Below are 21,667 nucleotides of genomic sequence, written 5' to 3'. Positions count from 1 at the left end.
GAGCTCCAATGTTAGTGGGGTACTGGTGAAACACATTGACTAATCAGATTATTAGCTGATCATCATAATTAAGTTCATGTGTATCGTCTAAATTACAGGTATCGTCTCATGGCCATTTAATTCATGCATAATCGCATATATTCATAGAGTGACCTCAAAAAGTTGGGCCGAGTCCTTCAGTTTGACTACGTCATAAAGTTTGCTCACTGATAATGTTCCAAAGGGGTGACAGCTATCTTTGGGGATATCAAGTATAGAGAAGTGAAGTCAAGGGCGCATTGCTTCCACAATATTAGTATTATCTACTCAGATCCGCTAGGTAGATAACCTACGTGATGGTGCGAGAGAACACGCCATGTGCCATTAGCTCGAAAATTGGCCGCTGAATTCAGGAAAAATCCACCCCATAATAATTGCGAACGTCATGACTGTACTTTATGCACCGACTGGCATCTCCTTCGAACCATTAATATAAATATAGCAAATATCCCTGGAGGCATAGTGAAACATCTTGCAAAGCCGATGGCGCCATCAAACCGGTGTAGGGGAAAATCATTTTTTATCACCTCAACCCCATCAATAAAACAACTTGCATCGGCCGTTCACTTTCACTAGTATGTAACCGTGCTCGAGTCGCGCCCACATCTTGTAAAACAACACGGGGAATTTTTCTGCTACCTTTAATTGGCAACCTGATTGATCTCATTCTTGGACCCCGAGTTTGATGCCGACGCTTTGGAGTAACATCGACTGTTGTGTGAGCCGTGCTATCAGTATAAGGTGAGCTGTACAGTGGTGAATATATTTTTCATGTACAGAGAAACTTGCGCTTGCGTGACTAGATTTAATTCATCATCTATACCATAATTATTACTAATATTTTGACATCGAAGTAAACGACTTTTATCATACAATGCTTACTAGACCTCCAAATTTCGCTGAACATGTCATCTTCACATCCAAGGTCAGATCACAAGGACAGGTCATTGACCTCTGTTGAAGTCGACCTCACACCTGTATTGAATTAATATCGATACAAAAACGTAAAACAGCGTTAATCAGTCGGGTAGCATTGTACTTTAAATTTTAAATACTTGACAAGTTTACATAATTAAGGGTTTTTAATTTGGGAACAAATTATAGTCGGCTATACGTAATAACCTCCTAATATTACAGTCGACACTGGTCTATTCTGTTTTGTCATGACTGAAACGGCTTATATATGATCCATGAACACAACTTGCGTCACGCAATTATGAAAAAAAGACACGCATGTCACCTCTGACCTTCATAAACTATACCGTCCCTGTCTGGAGAGCTGTATTATTCCGTAAGCTATTCCCAGGTGACGAGTTGATGCCAACACTCAATCCGTTCCAATACTGGTGTTCTCTGAACATGTACAGTGTATTGTTTTTGTTGGTGCTTGAGCTGTTCTTTTATTAAGCCCGATTTCCTTTCACATAGCGCCGTTTTCTTTGCCGTTCACTTCTCGGTCGCATTACTATTTGTAATCAAACAACGAGGAAACGTAACACGTACTTGCCATGGTGTGTTAACTCTAAAGAAAAAAGCCAATAGACACCGGGATTTAACCCTCCCCATTTTTGTCATTAGGTGCCCCACTTTACCATAGACAACAACGGGGGCTATTCCAAAATTTGGCTCCGCAAGGGTAAATGTTTCTTCTATGTAAATAAAAAACAACTCTAGAAGAGTGGAAAACCTTCTATTCAGCTTATCACACCGAGATGCATCTACAAAATTACAACTACTTGATTCGTAAATGTAAGTGGCTCCTTGATTGGAGTCATCGTGTTCACTACCTGCGACTCGTACATCACGTGACGTCACGAGGTCTTCACCCCATGGGCATCGCATGCGATTTGCATAAAACAAGACAGTCTGAATCCCCGCTCGTTGCCCCTGACAGCAGGCAAGAAAACTGGATCATGAATCTAATTTCCGTGAAAGTACATTTGCGGAGTGACCTCCCGGCCCTAGTATACAATACACTTTAAATTCACCGAAGCTGAGAATTAGATACTGAGCTTTTAAAATGGCTTCTTGTAGGCCTGTATTTGACATTTTTATTGGAAAAATTATGGGATATAAACCTATCGAGAACTGGGGGCAAATGAAATCTACGAATGTTTGTACATCTAATTTTGCAGTAATTTATTTTATTTGCACACTTTACCTACGACACAGTGGTAAACAAAAATGATAACTAAGTGTTTCACAGCCCACATCTTTATCCTCGTAACGTCGAGGTTCACCCTGAACACGTATATGGACACATTATAGCATATTATATAGTTCCAATCAGGGAGTGGCAAATATGTGTTGTATGAGAAAGCATTTCAAATTAGGAAAGCACTTAGATTTATCATGAAAACACCCTCCGTTTGTAACAACTTTATTGACCCTAAAGGTCAACAAAATATACCAACTCCCATTTCCCTTTCTGCTTGAATTCGGCTACAAATTTTCTAGGTATTGCTTTCACTGTTAAAACGAGTTAAAACTCAAAGAGTCTGGAATATACGAACCGGGTTAAATGATATTTTGATTCAACTAATGGATGCGTGCATGACATATACCCTTTGCCTTACAACACGTTGACCAGGTTGATATGCAAGTTTCCTTCACATCATCCGAAGACAGATTCAGAATCACGTGGGTCGTCAAGTCATCACCGGATGCGAATTTAAGCACTTACTGAGTTTTAATCGACCAAAGAAGTATTATAAAGCTACATAGTTGAATATATTCTGTAATATACTTGTCGCTAAGACAGGTGTGAATTCTTTATACTACTAAAAGTCTGACACATACAAACTGTTTTAATACATTTTTGTATGGACTTTCAGACAACAACGTGATTCGGTCACTGTGCTCTCAAGAAAATCCCGAATGCTGTTAGCACTCATGATACACCAAAGTTGGCTCGGAGATCAATTTTAAGCTTGAGCAAGCAGACTCCAATGGTTCTATAAAAAGCAACAAGGAGGGGGAAGGGGGCAACATGATTTGTATTTTAGTCTGTATTACAGGGTTTGAAGGTTGTGGAAAGTACCAGTAATGATGTGCACATAACTGAAAGGTCGAATCACTGACCAATGTTTGCATTCACTTACATGTAAACCCTGAAAGTATGGACCTGACAGATGTACAAGGCCCCACTCATGTTTTCACTCGCTCGAGGCAAAACTTTGATACCGAGGACATTTCAAACTGTTATTATGGCAGGGTGACCCTTCCCTGGCGCCTAACTACAAGTAGATTCGGCTTTCCGTAATGTGCGCCGAGAGAAATTCAAATCTTCAGTGGGCCTCGCCAATGTGCAAACATTCTGAGTATACAGATGCGAGTGCGCCTACCGGGTTGAAATTCGAATTCGTTGAAACAAGTTTTTGTGGTGAAATTTGTCAGATCAGTTGTTATCATCGCCTGTCAGAAAACAGTTGACTGGATGAAACCAGGAACAATAAAAACACACCGACGTTAATTCATAGTATTCATTTCATTATTTCCTCGTAAATCTTACCAAGCGTGAACAATTTTTCTCTCATCTGTTCAACGCACGCGCAGACTGACGCCTGAATTCAGATCTCTGTAATATGCCGAGGTGATGTGCATGATAAACTGATGGGTAATGCGCCACATGTCTGCCTTGCTCACAGCAGCTGCAAACTGATAAAACCTTGGCGCGTGATGTTTTTCCTTGTATTTGTGATGTTCAAACCTCATCCAACGTAAGACGATTTCGTGTTGAGTACCATGTAATCTCCGAAATCATCGTGTAAAAAAATTTCCACGATTACAGTAAATTGCGTTTTTATCTAATTATGCCACTTTAATAAATAGTATCGGACAGACCAAACCATTAATCTCTCCTTTGAGAAACTCTTAATTACATTCGCTTCGTACTTGTATTCTCTGTATTTCCTCTTTCTTTCGCACAATGAATCATCACTTTCTCTAACAAGGTTATGAAAATGATTGATGGGGGCAGTGATCACTCTAATATCAATTGCAAGTTATAATTATTCCCAGGTGCTTTTCCTCGGTCCAATGTCTTCTATGGTTCTTTCGATATTCCTCATTCTCTCCAGAGGCCTAATCTTAATCAGTGTCTTCTACCTGTGTCATCTCATTGTTACTCATACTGAAAGCATCATCATCGTCGTCTTCATCTTAGTCGTCTTCGTCAGCATCATCATCACCATCTTATCATCATCATCATCATCATCATCATCATATCATCATCATCATCATCACAATAATTATCCTCCTCATCAATGTTATCATCAACTCAACATCATCACTGCCTCGTCGTCAATGATGCTGTTGTCGCCGCCATTATAACTGATGAAACAAAACCACAATATTAAAAAAAAAACTTCAGAACTGTTGTCATCTCATGACGGCAAGTCATGTTTGTATCAAGAGGCATCTCTATTTTCTTTTGTATAAAGTTTGTTGGACGAAAAAATTGATGAGTAGAAGAGTTGACAGATTCAATAGCTGCGTATATCACTGTCGGGATTATGTTTCCTGTTTCCGTTGTCCGCCACAGCTGTCGATGCGTGATCTATATTCATATGATAATTATCATGATTGTAGAGATACATCTAATATTAGACAAGGCATGAGGAAACATCATCACCATAGTATTCTTAGGATGTCTTGCCCGGGGAGACCGGGGCTCTCATTCATGTCCGGAACACAACGAGGAAGATTGGTTATTCATGCAATAGTGTGGAAAGCACAAATGAAATTCACAGCCTCGCTCACTTACATCCAGGGACGCAATGAAATGTACATTTATGTCACTGCGTGATGTATATTCCCATTCGGTCCATTTCACTGAAATTAGTATGCAGAAAGAATAGGCTTATCGCATTCCATTGGCGTGACAGGTAGCTTGCATCCTGTGAGCAATATGCAAATCACGACCGGAAGTCGTTACCCACCGAAGACTCCAACAACTTCAAATTCACAAAGTTTAACCAGTATCTGGAACTAGGACTCATTTTCTACAGTTTCCCAGTAGATACACCTGGTGGTACTAGGCAAAGGTTGTCCCTCAAATATAAGTGGAGAGTTTGACATTCAAAATTATCTTGTTTCAAATGTCTTCAGTAGTAGTCCACACTTATGAGGATGCTTGGGCTGATTAATGACATTTTTATGGTAACTCGCTTCATCAAAATCACAACGATGAGATCAGTTCTGCTTTAATCACCTAATCGAAACCATCTCAAAAATGTTGTTCATCAATTGGTGATGTAATCATAACTGCTCAGTATAGGCGCTTGTTTCAAAAAGGTGAAATTCGGTGTTGAATGAAGCATTGTAGTTCCTTGTTCAAATGACTCAAAAGCTTTAGCCTAGCCCAGCACCATAATGCAACATCGGCTTCTATAAGAATCCAAACTACACAAGAACACTGAATATTCAGATTACTTTCGGATATTAGATTAGAAACGAAATATGTATCGCAAACGCAATGTTATGTAAATTAATATAATAACTCAAATAGAGAGGGATAGAATGCAACTTTAGATTTATGCAATCCAAATGATTTATGGAATCAGGGTCCATAATTGTGACAGCAATCTTAGGCTGACTCTTAGCGATAACGGGTTTGGCTTATGAACTCCATACATACTCTCATTACTGCCTACTGTGTTCTGCAAAATGACGTTATTAGTTGCGACGTAGCCTTCTTCAACTGTGCTGGCACCAATTTGCTCGGCGTCCGGAGAATATCGAATCGTTTGAGGCAATCGAAACCCAAGCCGGTGCCAAATTAAAGTCGGGTGCTCCCTCGAAAGGAGGGAAGACCCGCTCATATAAGAGATTAACGCATGGTTTGGTTCCGAGTAAATTACTTGTCCAAATTCTAGCGTTGCGTGTTTGATTCGGTATGTGAGCTCGCTCCCTACTTGCATCTTGATAGCAAGCTCTGTCCCGCTTAAAATGTAATACGTCCGGGTTTATAGTCGCCGGCGAGGCGTGTACTCTGACCGGCTGCCACAACAAGACTAGACATGCGCGTGTACAGAATCCGCGAATTAAAGTTGGTTTCCAGTGATGCGGCAACGCGCCTAACACAGTGCTGGCGCCTAGCTACGATTGCCCCTACAGATATTGCAAGTCAATTTAAGTATTGTATTAGCTGAACATGGCAAGTTTACAATTGCAAAGAGGAAATTTACTCTCGGGTTTCTACTTCAGGTTCGCCTAATTGATGTAAAACTTTTTCTCCAGGGCTCAAGTGCATTTTGTTTTTGTAATGCAATAGATTTGATACTTAAATTTCACCAAATCTTCGCAGTAAGTGGCAAAATTAGAGCTTGCAATTTTGCCCTGTATAGTAATGTAAGATAAACAATTAAATAACACTCAGGGTTCAATTTTGAGACTGTCTTTAAAATTGTGCCTGTGTATTTTGCTGGGAATTACCCAAAGGGTTATGATGTCAAACTGGTATGTTTCTTGGTAGAACTCGTTCGCAAAAGTGTACGACTCAGAATCTTTATAACTGCCGACATTCCAGGGAGCAAAGCCGGCTGTGTTAGGATGCATGTCGATGCATGTCACTTGCAAACTCGGCGGCTGATCAAATGTTAATCGGTCATCTTTAATTTTAATAGCATCCTCGGTATGCGGTTTATTGAAAGGAACAATAGCGGTACACGCGTTCAGCTTGCGTGTCAGTTTCAAAAGTATTACGACATCGGCAGTTTGCTTATATGTAGAAATTATTAATCCTATATTGTTTGTTGCTCATTTATCTCAAATGGCAGACCGAAGAGTGATTGAAACTGCTTTCTGATCTAACTCCATTAATAATGCATTTCCAATCTCGTGACGAGAGTGTACACCAAATTTGAACGCAATATACTACAGGCAGTTTATTACATTGATATATGTGTTTTCTTATCCGAATAAGTCAGTCACGTATTTTCTTTCAGGTCTTCCAAATTACCTCAGACGCTAAGGCCGGGAAGCATTATCTTACATGCCTTTCAGATCGCAAGTTTTGCCAGCGTGTACCTGATGCATGAACACATAACACAGTCTCCGATTTCTGTGGAGTGAAGTAAACACGTATCTTATACAAGGACGACGCAATTAATTCAAACGAAAAAACAAAACTATTACCTAGAGGATGCGTGACAGCTCCCTAAATCTGATTCCTCCTTTAATTGAAAAAGTCTGTAAATTTTTAAATTAGCAAGGAATCTGTCGAAGGGTAGATTACCAAATAAATAATTTGGATCTATGTCGTATCAACAACGATGGGTGCTGATAGTCTTAATCGACAGCGTATCCTTCAGGTTTTCAGGCTCTGCATCACAGCCGAATCATAGACCCCCAGTCTCAAGGCTCTATGGCCAAACTTAGGCGAGGGCAAGATTTTAGCTGCGCAGAACCTGAATGGAAGGCTGCTTTGCAAGTTTGGTAGTTTTGTACATCATGCGAGCTGTGTCTCTGTTCCATGTTTTATGGGGCGTGGAAACGGGGTTCCACGGGCATTCCTAGACCCCAAGACTGGGCACACTCAGAGCTTATCCTCAATGGATAAATTGAATGTAACTTGTGATAATATATCCATTTATTTTGATTTTTAGAACAAGTAAACATCTCTGTGAATGAAAACCGCCAAAAATAAAGTATCAGCCTTTCAGACACAACGCATTGCGAAAACATGTGACATTGTCTATTCCGGACCAATTCAGTTGTCAACATAAAATACACCACATACATTTAGCCTGTGTTGACAAGATGGACGCCAGGCATTTCTATGTGATTTTAGGAGGACGAGAATAAGAAATTACATTCTTACAAATAGAAAAAATGAAAAATGTTCAAGAAGTTACATCTTTGGAGTTTGCAGGCATTCGACAGACTTTTTAACTTCAGCTCTTTGAAATGGTCAATGAGAATGGTGCATTGTGCCGATAACAAGTCTGCATTGTTCCGTTGAAGCAACGGTTGTCTCAGAAACTGCCTTTGGGTGGTCAAGCATCGAAAACAGGCAGACAAAGCGACTGTCACGTAGCTGTGAAATCATTTGTTACCGATTGTTACACTAATTAAATGTACTGGGCGTTAAGGTGAAGGGTCATGTACATAGAGAATATTGCTTGAAACATGGATGTCTATTTTTTACATCCATGCTTGAAATAACTTGACAACTCTCGTCGTCTTGACAACTCACTATGAACCGAACCATGTGCATGGAAAACTGGCTGTGCACTGAAAGCTCAAGACCAGCCCCGGATACAACTCATTGTATTCCTTGAGTTAGGGTGTAGTACTACGAATTACGTCAAAATTAAGTTGTGGTGTCATTTTCTTGAAACTTTGCACAAATATTTTTGGAAGTTGTGCAAGTGCAAAAATGAAATAAAAAATGGGGGTCACCACGCTTGTTTCCATGGAAACGGACGTTAAAATGGCGTCGTTAGAAATAAATAAAAATGATATAATTCACTTAAACTAAAGAAAGCAATTATAAAACGCTTAACAAATGAGTTAATTTTAATAAATACCAAGACTTAAGATCCATGTCTATCGAATGTATAGTTTTCATGATGTTTGTGAAGAAATTTTAACATAAGTATCGATTACAAAAATGACGATATCGAAATTATATCACTACATAATTTTCGAACTTTCTTCCTGTCGCTTTGAATGGTGTCATTTTGACCAAACTTGGCGAATAAACTCCTGACATAATACCATTTAGTTTATACTTTTAATAAAAGGGTGTCACCACGCTACTTTTTACAATATCTCCGGGTGAATGGGTAATTTGCGCCATATAAATGGGAGAGAAATGTTAATTTTTCACTCATATTGAATAAAAACCAGCTTCCTAGGGGGTCAAAATATGACAAGGTTATAGGTCACATGTATTTCTAAGACACTGGGTCAAAAATTAGGTAAAAGCGCAATTTCAACAATGACAGGTGATGTTAAATACATGCGCTACAAAATAACCCATTTGCGGCAGGCTGGAGTTAAATCTGCGCAGAAACGTTCTAAAGCGTGTGCGCGTCCGAATTCGTCGTCCTTTACCTTAACGCATTCTAGGCTTTTTACGCGCCCGTAACCCACATTTCTCTACGCAAGGCTATGTGACCGCGGTTACAGCCGTTCGGAAGATCATGGAGGTAAAAACTCCATGGGAAGAGTAACATGACATTGTATAGTAGTGCATGGATGTAAAAAAAAGTACGACTTTGCTGTGATTGTATTCCACGATAAGTATATAATATAATTGGTCGTTACCATGGTAATCTCTGGGAAATGCCCATCTGCCTACATGAACTTAATAGTTTCAATTATAGTTTCACACAAAGGAAATTGCCTGCTTAATTTGAAGTGTAAATCATGAAAATCAATCCCCCAGCCCTTTCTCTGAGATTGTTTGGATACACATTATGGCGAGTTTGCACTTCAACTTTGTTTGTCAGCAGACACAATGTCAATTTGCATTATGCCGAATGGTTATGATTACCATGTTAATTTCTTTTTCAATTTGGAAATCAACACGTCCGGTGTTCAAGCTTGTGTACAAAAAGCTTTGTCATTTCTCAAACAGCGCGTCCGATACTTCAGTTACCTAAGGAGTGAAGCATGCAAAGGCTTCTGTAGCTTTAATGTTGACACAGCGAAGTGGGCGCATGGCATGAATGGGCCTTTGTCAGGCGTCCAATCAGCAGAGCATGCCTCGGACAACACACAGGAAAGGAGCTTTTCAAGTGTTTTCAACATACCCAACACTCAGACACAATAACGAGCTCAGTCAAGCAAAATTATGAATTGTTTCTTGCCCGAGGTCGACCGGTAGAGCGCCACCAGTTTCCCAGTACACTTATCGCGACCGCGCTGGTCACTGTGCTTGAAAAACTGTGCCGAAGGTGACTCATGAATCGTGTTTTTGAGATGATCTCGGTTTTCTATTTTTGGCAGATTTTGGAGTTTAGAAGAGCGATTCCCCGTGGATGGTGTTGACAGCCAGATACCCGAGTAAGTAGACAACTTCTCTCTCAGACACTCAACCATATATTTGCTGTACAAACGCTGGCTAAGGCCTCCGTTATAACTCGACACTTGACATGGGTAGGGGATTAGTGTGTGTTTGTTTGCCGGTACGAACTGTCGACAGATCTGATATGAGGTAACAGATCTACGACGAGCTCATCGGATCATACCCCCGCAATGTAAACCGGTTATCAAAACACGACTTGAGTAAGGACAGTGTAAGGTTCCGTGTCTCTCGCATAGAAAGGAAGATTTTTGCGGCAAAATATTTGGGTCACACACAAGCAGTCTGCAATAGTATCCAGACGCGTCAAGTTTGTTGCAGTTTTAGGCGGCATTGCTTCAATGGAGACACAGAATTGGCGTATTCAACCGCCTTTGGTCATCGTCTCTGGTTTCGAAATCTATATCGGTCTCTTAGAGGTAGATTCTTGACTTCTTGGCTACAAAAAGACATAGTAAGTTATTCACAATTAAGAGAGAGAGAGAGAGAGAGAGAGAGAGAGAGAGAGAGAGAGAGAGAGAGAGAGAGATGAACAAACGTGGTTTCCCGTTGACGGTAAGGTATTAGTACAATCCATGAGGCAGGAGTGTACTTTTGCAGTGAATTCCTCGTCCATGTGAAAGTGAACCACTTTACATTAAACCATTCACCCTCGGGATAATGTCTACCGTACTTTGCTATTTCTCTAATTGCGTTCCACAAGAGCACCGCGAATCCAAATTGCATTTTCTCGAGTACGTTCTTTGAATTGGCTTCAGTTTGACAGGACGAGGTAAATACAGTATTATGTGAATCAGTCTCCCTCCCTCTCTCTCTCTCTCTCTCTCTCTCTCTCTCTCTCTTGTAAAGTGGACGTATATGACAGTCACATCCGATTGCCTGAGATTCGCGCGACGACCTTGAAGTTCACAGACACCGAAGGCGGTAACTATGGAGATATAAGATTTCCATAATTTATAACGCAAAGAGTACAATAGAGCGAAATGACATCATCGGATATGGACGAACCAGCAGTCCCCGTCTATTAAATATTCCTTAATAATTTATCTCAAGCACATGGGTCTTCATGCCGCATTCATTTAGTTTTTTCGCGGGAGGGGTCGCAGAATCTGAAACGCATGTCTAGATTCAGGTGTATGGGAACAACTAGCTCTACCATGTAAGAGAAATGTTTTGAATGCTATGTTAAAACAGTTATTGTTTCATTGCACGATTCAATGGCCGCTAGGTTTCACTGTTGGCCCACGGCTATGTTTTCAGACGAACGGTCTTTGTCTCGTGTGACCAGCCAGTAAGCGTTATATGTCTGCTGTACAGGTGTTGCCTGCAGAGCTACAACGGCTGAGAGCTCCGTTTCGAAGTTTGTTCGCCGTACAAATTGACGAATTATAGGCTGATATAATATGCTATGAACTAATTTATGACAAGAGAGCAATAAATCTCAATAGGGTTAAACCGGTATTACATGCATATTCCAGCGGGGAAAATATACTGATCTACTGAGAGGTGAGCAGTTGTTGGAAATATCTAAATCACCCCTTCAAGGCGTTCGCTCCCATATCGGAACAAGGTACATTATTGCGCCGCGGAATTTCAGAATTACCTGTTTCTCGTTCCGCTGCGGGTGACCTTGCAGTGAAATGAACACAGGCACTGCAGGTAATGCCACACGTGACCTCAGACGAGACACCACGGCGCCAGTGTAAACATTAAACTCAGCGAAGAGTTCTGCATTCAGATATCTACAGTTTGCTGACCGTTATTTTTATCCCAGACACAATCAAGACGGACTTTGCACATGAAATGATATACGCCTTCGTGTCAAATCCTTAAACCCAGACTATGATAAAACTCAGTTTGATTCGCGTTAGATTTACTATTGTTGAATAATAATTGGTAGATGTTTTCCCTCAGAAAATTGCTATTTTGTCTGTTATGCTTGATGGTAGGTGTATACTAACAGGATATGGAAGCGCCAATTGTTTGGCAAGATTACAGTGTAGACAAAACCCGACCTGAAAGACAAGCTCTGCCGTAATTATTATCCAACCAGTCCTATTAACTAAACATGATAACATGAAAAATGACCAACTGTCAACAAAATCTTTCAAGGTCTCGATATGAGAGAGAGAGAGAGAGAGAGAGAGAGAGAGAGAGAGAGAGAGAGAGAGAGAGAGAGAGAGAGAGAGAGAGAGTGTGTCTACAATGGCCATACTGTTAACTAGTATTCATCCCTATCTTGTACACATAACCTCTTTGAGTGCTGTAATTTTTCCCACCAAAATTTTAGTGCAACATTTTACCAATTTTTATGATTTTTTTCTATGAGTCTTTTAATAAATTTGGACAAAATTGACGTCATGTTTTATTGGCTCCAGTTTTATCAAAATTTCGGTAAAAATCTGAAAAAAATTGACTGGGGTAAAATTTATAAAGGTGACAAAAATTGACTTCGGCGCTCAAAGGGTTAATGCAACTTGTTATTACCATGACAGAATCACTTTGGTTTAATAATCTTGTCAGTGAAATTCTTGCGATCCCAGTTTTGTTAGATTATTGACCACGAGAATTATTAAATAAATATGTGTGATGAGCACTGTCAATTGTGGACACCTCATGTGCTTCTATACCCCGAGTGAGGCGAGAAAATATCAAGGCGGGGCTTCACCATAAATTGGGTATATGTTTTTATAAAGTCGTTGCTGTGCCTGAAAATCGTCAGTGATGTACCCGTGAAAGCAGATTTCAGTATCACAGTAATTTCTGAATATTTTTCCTACTCAGAAAATTGTTTCTGGATAAATTATGATCACGTCACCACCAAGACGGCCGCCTCAAAGTGTCTTTATAGCGTCTTGCGTTTATCCAAGGAATGCATACAGTGCATAGGACCAACATGCTCCGCGTTTTTTACGATGGAAGCGGAATATATGATGCTATGATTGAACGAAACGAATAAATATGGTTGATTTACAGCTCAAACATCTATACAACATCCAATTTTAGCATCGTTTATATTTTATTTCATGGATAAATTGCGGACATTCTTTTTTCCCTATCTATGCGTCTTAATCTCACTCGCTATATTTTGTATGAAATTTGAGAACATTCGCTCACTCCATTCTTCATAAGGTATACATCTTTGTCACGTGATTAGAATACATCTAAATATGCAGATTTACCGCCAAAACAAGAAAGTACAAAGTTTTACCTGTAAGCGTAGCCTTGCCTTCAACAGACAACCATATGAACTCATTGCATACTTTCATTGTAGTAAAACATGGTTAATTATTTCACCATTCTGTTTGGAAAAAAATACTAAAAATATCTATTTTTCTCCTCCACCCTGTGATGTAAGACGATTCACCTGAAAATAAAGAAAGCGTACTTGCGGTGTATTTGGCAGACTTTGAAAATTCATAATGAAAGGTCGGATAATATCTAAATCGCCAATCCGTTCAGACACCTTTGTCAGATTCATTTTTCAACGCTGCTTCAGAGAAACCTCTTTATATTTTCGCAATTCTGTGAGAAAGTGGTTTAATCGGCACTCACAGACAATACATCCTTATCAGAAAAGGGACCCGTAGATTATGAATGAGTAATTATGCCATCCAGACAACCAATGACCTTTGTCTTGGCCCACAATAATAATATTTAATACGTGTTCAGTGACATGCTCAGTGCATTATATTTTGGACACACATTGGACAGTGCCACTTCACGTCGGCGATTTCCAACAATTAGCTCGATGGTTGACCCGCTTATCTGTCGATGAAGATTACGGTAATCCCACATTTTGTTTTCGCTCTACGTGTCGTCTTTATTGAACCGTTGCCCGGTGTTACTCTCTGTGTGCGAAAAAATCAGGATCCGATTTACTTATTAGTGCCAATGTCTGTCTCAATTTCTTTTGTGTCCATTTTAATATTGCTTTTTAAAAACTTCGATTTGACCCAGCGATGCAGTACTTTCAATTGTAGATTTAAGAGATTAGTGCTTGGCAACTCTCCCCGGGAAGAAAACTGTGATTACACCGTTCATCGTCATTCAATTATCGTGCCTCCACGTCGCGCTTACAAAACCCGCAACGAAAGAAGGCCCTGTCTCTGCAGTGTGTATCTCTCAGATCTGCACAACAGTAGAAAGTGGATGGCCATTGAATTCAACTAAAAGCTTCAGCATGCTCGTGTTTGAATCGAGTACCGAGATTAGTTTTGCAGATTAAATGCAAACACGGGGAACGTGATCGTCTCGATTTCCATTCAGAATGCATTAATGTACTCTGTGAACAGAGGAATTCTACTCGCTCATTTTAGCCTCGTGCTCATAGGGTATTGTCCCTTGAATTGCATATAGTAAATGTCTGTTCATAAAATCAGCTATATATGGAGCTGCGGTGACTGGGAGATAGGCAGGAACGCTGTCATTGGTAATGTATAATACATGTTACCATTGGAAGGGACGAAACCGCTATTTGAGCAGGATATAATTACTGATGATATTTTGCTGTGATATACCACCAGTTCTTCCGGCGATAATTCTGAGAGAGAGAGAGAGAGAGAGAGAGAGAGAGAGAGAGAGAGAGAGAGAGAGAGAGAGAGAGAGAGAGAGAGAGAGAGAGAGAGAGAGAGAGAGAGAGAGAGAGAGAGAGACTTTGAACAGTTTTCATAAAGTGACGGACGCAGAAAGGGAACATATTTTTACAATACTAAAGTGAACCAGACAAACGAGCAGGTGTAACTGTCATGGCACGCCGGGTCAGTCCAACAGGAACCGACTCCAGACACTCACCGTAATGCATCTACTAATGCGGTTACACCAAAATGACCCAGTAAAGTGGTAGATAATTGAGCGAACTAATTCAACGACAGATGGAAATTGATTTTTGTAGACACGAGAGACATTATCATTAGTGTCATGGTCTGATAGCTGGTTGTGGGGTAGCATTATAAAAGGTAGAAAATGGATCGTGATGGCTCGTCTTGGAAATGAGTGAAAAGCACAAAAAAGTCATTTTGATACAAGCATAGATATTTTAGCTTGTCATTTGTATTGCAACGACATAAATATCGGGTCAAGATTGTTATCCGAATTGTTATCGAGTTATGCAGACAGCAAAGGGGCGGAGAACCACGTCAAGCAAAGATAACAGACAGTCTGATTTATCGGGCAATCCGGGAAGGACGACTTCAAGTGCCGTGCCTACAATGGCACGACGGACGGTAGCAGTGTTGGTGTTTGACGCAAATTTCAGTGAATTGATTCGTGTATTCCAAAAACAACATCAAACAACAGGCTACCTGAAAAAGTTAGGGTGAAGAAGTGACGACCTGGGTCACCAAGCTGTCGAACTGATAGAAAATTGTCAGAATATTGGAAAAAACTCGTGTATAAATGACAGGAAAGCCATTAGGTAGAAGTACGTCAGCTAGATCGATAATACAATGCCACAAAATGCAATTCTGTTTTCGAGTTTCGAAAACCTGAAAGCCAGAGCATTTGTTATTCATTTCGCTTTCGCCACACCCGTCATTAAGATGTAGTCATGGCTCACCGTCCTGAGAATCAATATAGTTGGTATCGTAGGGTTTGCTAACGTCAGAAGACTGGTGCCCTATTTATTATAGCAGTTCCACTTCTTGCAAAATAGTCGCGAGCATGCGCACATGATGAAAAAAACTTTAGCGGCCTCTAGGATTGATTTCCGGATTGCTCAAATATTATATTTCTTTACTATTATAAAACTTTTGCGTGCTCGTTTTTTCTACCAATAATCTCCTGTAAAATTTCTTATCAGTACAGTTTTGGACATTGGTAGGTGCCAACGGATGACCTTATTCAAATATATTCAAATGATGATTGGACTAATTTGTTCATATTTTTGTCAGATCACCATACGTTTCACAAATACAAGACTTACTGTAATCTCATGAATTAAGCCTATTGATGGACTATTGCGTCCTGATGATTTTCATGGTTGTTTGAAAAGCCACATTCGTGCTGTGTCGGCCGCCATGTCACCTGTTCTAAATCAGCTGAGAAAGTTTGAGAAAGTTAAGTTTTTGCCGTCTTGTTCCTATGAACATCTGGTATATAATTTAAATTGATGATAGACAGAATGAATTTAAAGTAGTTTACTTCTGTAACCAGATATGAACTGTAAATGCTCGCGTGTTTCATTATATATTGCAGTTATGTGTAAATTTGAACCTTTGCCACATGTTTGCAACTTCATTGAAAGTATTATGATCAACATAATGAACAATATTCACCACAGATTAACTCTATAGGTCATTAAGTATTCAAATACGCAATTAGCTGAAATAGAAATAATTAATTTCTTTGACTGCTGTCACTGTATCACCTCTTTATATAGCAAGTGTAATTGCCTCTTGTCAAGTCCTTCAAACTAAATATTCCAAACTTTGAAAGCTCATTAGATATGCAAACTATAAATTAGCTGACATGAAAACTTAAGTGCGAAATGACTTCCAATATTGGTATAACCTGGTATAATCATCAATGTACATAGCATGTTATGCCAACTTTGATCAAATAAATCCAAGTATATATCCCTAATTAGGAAAGCTCATTAAATACACAAATTAGGAATTGGCTGAAGCAAAAATGCTTGATGCTTTTCAATAATGTTAGCCTACATAATGGTATCTTTAATTTACATAGCAAGTTTCATCAATTTTGGTCATGTAAATTCAAATATATATCCCTAATTTCAAAAATTCATTAAATATGCCAATTAGGAGCTGCATGAAGTAAAAATGCTTAATGACTTTCAATAACGTCGTATCATAGTATCTTTAATGTACATAGCCAGTTTCGTCAACTTTGGTCTTGTCAATACAGATAAATATCCCTGATTATGAAAGTTCATTAAATATGCAAATAAGGAATTGGCTAAAGTTCAAATGCTTAATGACTTTCAATAATATTCTTTCATAGTATCTTTAATGTACATAGCCAGTTTCGTCAACTTTGGTCTCGTCAATTCAGATAAATACCCCTAATTAGGAAAGTTCAGAAAATATGCAAATTAGGAATTGGCTGAAGTAAAAATGCTTAATGACATTTAATAATGTTCTATCATAGTATCTTTAATGTACATAGCAAGTTTCATCAATTTTGGTTATGTAAATTCAAATATATATCCTTAATTTCGAAAGGTCATTAAATATGCAAATTAGGATTTGGATGAAGTAAAAATGCTTAATGACTTTCAATAATGTTAAATCATAGTATCTTCAATATGGATACCAAGTTTCGTCAATTTTGATTGAGTAAATTCAGATATATACCCCTAATTAGGAAATTTCATTAAATATGCAAATTAGTAATTATCTTTCACGTCACCCCTTTAATAACTTTCACAGCTGATATATCTTGATGTGATCAACATTTGTAGCAAATCTCATCAAATTGTGTGCAGTCGTTCTCAATATATATCCGTTTTTTCTAAAATCATTAATTATGCAAATGAGCAAAAAGTAAGCAAGCCACATCCACCAAAAACTAATCAGTTCTTGCCATTTGCAAACTGAATCTATGTACCAGATTTGATTCTGATCTGATGAGCCGTTTTTGAGATATTGAGCACACAGACAGACAGACAGACAGACAGACAGACAGACAGACAGACAGACAGACAGACAGACAGACAGACAGACAGACAGACACACAGACAGACAGACATCGCTGCGACATATGCTTACGTGTGTCAACACGTGAGCAAATAAAACAAAACATTGCAGTGACCCCCAATTTTTCTGTGTGAAAGAATAGAGTAACTTCTGTACGAGCAAGGTATAAACTGTAACTTTTAAATTTCCCCTTTATTGGTGTCCATTAGCTTAAGGTAATACCTCGAAAGAGAACGTTTCTTTTAACCTTTGCTCAAATTTTCTTCAAGGAAACTTTTAGCCACTCTCTTTCATAACTAAGAATTCAAATCACTGGTCACCATGCAGCTTTTGGATTAGGACACACATTACCTAAACTCTATCAATATTCAAGTTGAAATTCAACGTAGTCATTGTATTCTGTGTTGACTCTTCGGGGAAAGTTAAATTTTTGATTTTTCCAAAGTAAGGCTGTAAAAAGTCCATTCACTCTACATGATTCAAAGTGAGTCCAGACAAGCGGACGGTCCAGGAGAGATTTGTGAAAATGTAAGTGACCAAATATCTGTCTCCAAGGCATCCATTCTTAAGACGTGCCTCGGGGACACAAATTTGGACTCTCAAACTTTTACAATTCCTTCCTGATATACCACTTGTGGATGTTCATTTTAAAGCTCTTGGTGTAAGGAAACTTTTCATCGGCTTGGTTTTTCGAAATTCGAATGTTTTATTTTTCTCCTTAAAGTTAACACAGGAATGGCGGCCATTTTGAATTTTAAATATTGGTAAATCTTGAGTTATTTTTTCCCTAATTATACCAAAAATTGCACGGTGACCCCGTTTTTTATTATTGATTTTGAAAGAGATTGGTTGAAAGATTCCTCAAGGAAAGCATGAGCAAAAGTTTAAGTCCTTCACTTTCGAACTACCTTAACAAAACTATGATCTATTTTGTGTCCAGAGAGAGGACACTGTATGTATGCAATAATACCACTATTTAACAAAATAATTGATATTACTAACATTCATCCTCTAAAGGCGAATCATTTCATCTCGATATCTGTCTCTCTTTCCACAGATTTTTGTAAGATTCGGAGAAGGATGAAAAAGTTTGCTCTCGGCGTCCTGTTTGTTTTCATGGCTGTTTTCAATATCATGGTTTACAACGGTTATCAGGTCATTTATACAGCATCTCAACAACCTAGACTGAGTGACATTTCCACCGCCGAAAGCAAACGTTCGCTTCAAGATGTGGGCGAAACTTGGAAGTCCGTTGATAATGGCATCGTCAATAGACAACCCGGACTGCGTATTATTCTTGTCGGCGCTTTTCGGACAGGTTCGACATTCATCGGCGAGATGTTGAATCAAAACCCCTCTATCTTTTATATGTTCGAGCCTCTGAGGCTCGTCCACGACATTGTGCACGGAAACTTGATTAGTAAGGATCTAGAAAACTCAACAAAGTTTGAACTAATCGAGAACTTGTTCAACTGTCGGTTCCCAACTTACTACGTCCATCACCTGCGACACTGGGAGTATGCGGTGTACGAAAGCCGGGAAATAAAACGGACGTGTCGCTCGAATGGCGGCTGTGGTCAAACTACGGCAGAAGATTTCTCCGATAGCTGTAAATCTCGCGAGATTGTCGCCATGAAAGTGATACGATTAGATAGTTTGGAGCTTTTGAAGCCGCTGGTCGTGGAGCAAGGAATGAACCTGAAAATCATTCACCTCGTTCGAGACCCTAGAGGGGTAGCAAACTCCAGAAAGACTTTGTACAGGAGCTGGGAGAACAGATCGATCGACAAGCTTGGCTTGACGGACAGTTTGAAACAGTACTGCCAGTGGATGGCGGACCTCACGTACTTTAGCTCCAACTTACCGGAGTGGATGAAAGGCCGCTACAAAATACTGCGGTACGAGGATGCAGCCATGGAACCACTCCAGACCGCAAAAGCGATTTACCGGTACCTCGGCTTGCCCTTTTCCAAGTCAGTCCGACTCTGGCTCGGTAGGAACACAAAGCAAGACGCCCTCACGACGAACAATATGAACACGAAAAGAAACTCAACCGCTGCTTCACAAGCGTGGCGAACGAGGCTGGCATTCAGAGACGTCAAAATAATACAATCTTTCTGCTCTAAGCAGATGAAATCCGTAGGGTATCAGATCATAGACAGTGAAAATGAGATGAGAAATCTTGCCATCAATATCCTTTCAGGATAATCATCATACATCACCTAGATCATGATATTTTGCCAGAAGTGTAACTCTTTTTTGCCGACGTCACCAACCACCTGTTGATGCTACGTTGAATGGCACTATATCAATTTTGCTTCATAGAAACTACAGACCAGACATTTTTATCCTTTTAAAAGAGATGATTTATTTTTGTAGGTGCGGGTCACCTTATATTGCAATTTTGTTTTGATACGTCCTTGGTTCGGATATTTGAAAATAACTATCCGACCAAGTTCAGAGTGTGAAAGATTCACTATTCAATAAGTAACCGACAGAGTCGTAACAGAAACTTTCTGTCGTTCGGTATTGAAATTTCAAGCAATTTGAAACTCGTTTACAAACGGAAAGAACGTACGGTATTTCACGACACGAGAGTCGCAGGTTTCCAACCCTTTGAAGATTAATCTGCAATTTAGTCACTCCTCGGGGTTGTGGTGTTTTCTTACATTGGATTTAATTCATTGGCCTGTGGCAGGACAAAACTCTGTGCAGGAGACCATACATTTCCGATGTAACCCGAGTTGCTCAGCTTCGCAAGCATATTGACGTCTGGCTTCACGGCTAATTACGGACGCAAGTTGAGTGCATCGGAAATGGAATTTCTCTATTTGCTCGTCACGGCCCACTTTTCACGGACTGCTTGGCTTTTAATTTCTGTGAACCAACACTTTCTTTTTGTAACTGAGTTGCGGGGTGGGTGTACAATAACTGAGGGATTCAGAATTGTACTTATTGGTGGCTATGGGACGCCCGCATACTACTGGTAACTGCGTCGAGGTAAAGTTAGGCAAAGCCTGTACGTAGCTCACCTGTTGTAGTCGCTTGGCGGTGGTAGCTATTTCCTGATTACATCAAGTTAGTGGCTCGCCAAGTCGCACTCACACCGCGATGAACGACACATTGGCTCCACTAACAGATTTGAAAGAAATATACTCTTTCAATCTTTTCAATGAAGACACTAATAAAACGACAGCCTGGAACGAGTATAGGTGTATTCATGTTAGCATTGGAATTTCATCAATCCATCTGGACAAATGTGCAAAAGGGCAAAGGAGATCGGCAGGTCAAACAGCGTATTATGCTACCGAGCGATAGAGGGCGCAAATCATTTTATGACAACCCTGTCACACCTGGTGTAAATTTGTATAATTTCTGCAATATGCAGTTTTTTAAGGGTTAACAGTTGTGAAGAAATCATTCTGTTGTGTATAATATATTTTGAAAGATATTAAAGAGATTGTAACCATGTTTAACTTGTGCGTAAATCAAGCGACTAAACCTTGCAATCTTGTAATGTTTTTGCCTGTCGAAACGTCGCGTTGAGAAACTGCTTTTTATATTTTAAGATCACACGATATTTCTATGCAAATGATACAGCGTGACATCAGCAAGGCAGGCATCGAGAGATGATATGCTTCATAAACACACTGGTATTCCATACATGTTTGATTTGCTGACTTTGATTATATATATATATATATATATATATATATATATATATATATATATATATATATATATATATATATATATATATATATATATATTATATATATATATACAAAGGGAAAGAATGATTATCGTACAATTTGCGTTGCAGTTCATTTTAAGTTTGTTTCACTACAACTAATATTTCTACTACTAATGACAATAATATATAAGAAAAAAAAATAAAACACTGGTCTACAATCATTTAAACTGATAATACTGTTAC

General features: G+C 39.3%; 1 protein-coding gene across 2 annotated transcripts; it reads left to right on the top strand.

The window, feature by feature from the left end:
* The first annotated feature begins 586 nt into the window (after positions 1-586).
* On the top strand, positions 587-21,201 carry LOC139123017 (carbohydrate sulfotransferase 1-like). 2 transcript variants are annotated; one of them, XM_070688956.1, is made up of 3 exons: positions 587-780; positions 9,997-10,053; positions 18,788-21,201. In XM_070688956.1, the coding sequence occupies exons 2-3, from the start codon at positions 10,029-10,031 to the stop codon at positions 19,936-19,938; spliced, it is 1,176 nt and encodes a 391-aa protein (XP_070545057.1). In that variant the 5' UTR covers positions 587-780; positions 9,997-10,028; the 3' UTR covers positions 19,939-21,201. The 2 variants fall into 2 exon arrangements, with proteins under 2 accessions (XP_070545057.1, XP_070545058.1); XM_070688957.1 differs by lacking the exons at positions 587-780; positions 9,997-10,053 and adding an exon at positions 10,152-10,526.
* The last annotated feature ends 466 nt before the right edge of the window (positions 21,202-21,667 follow it).

Source organism: Ptychodera flava, chromosome 22, assembly GCF_041260155.1.
Source record: "Ptychodera flava strain L36383 chromosome 22, AS_Pfla_20210202, whole genome shotgun sequence".
Lineage (NCBI taxonomy): Eukaryota > Metazoa > Hemichordata > Enteropneusta > Ptychoderidae > Ptychodera > Ptychodera flava.
This window is presented reverse-complemented; position numbering and strand designations above follow the sequence as displayed.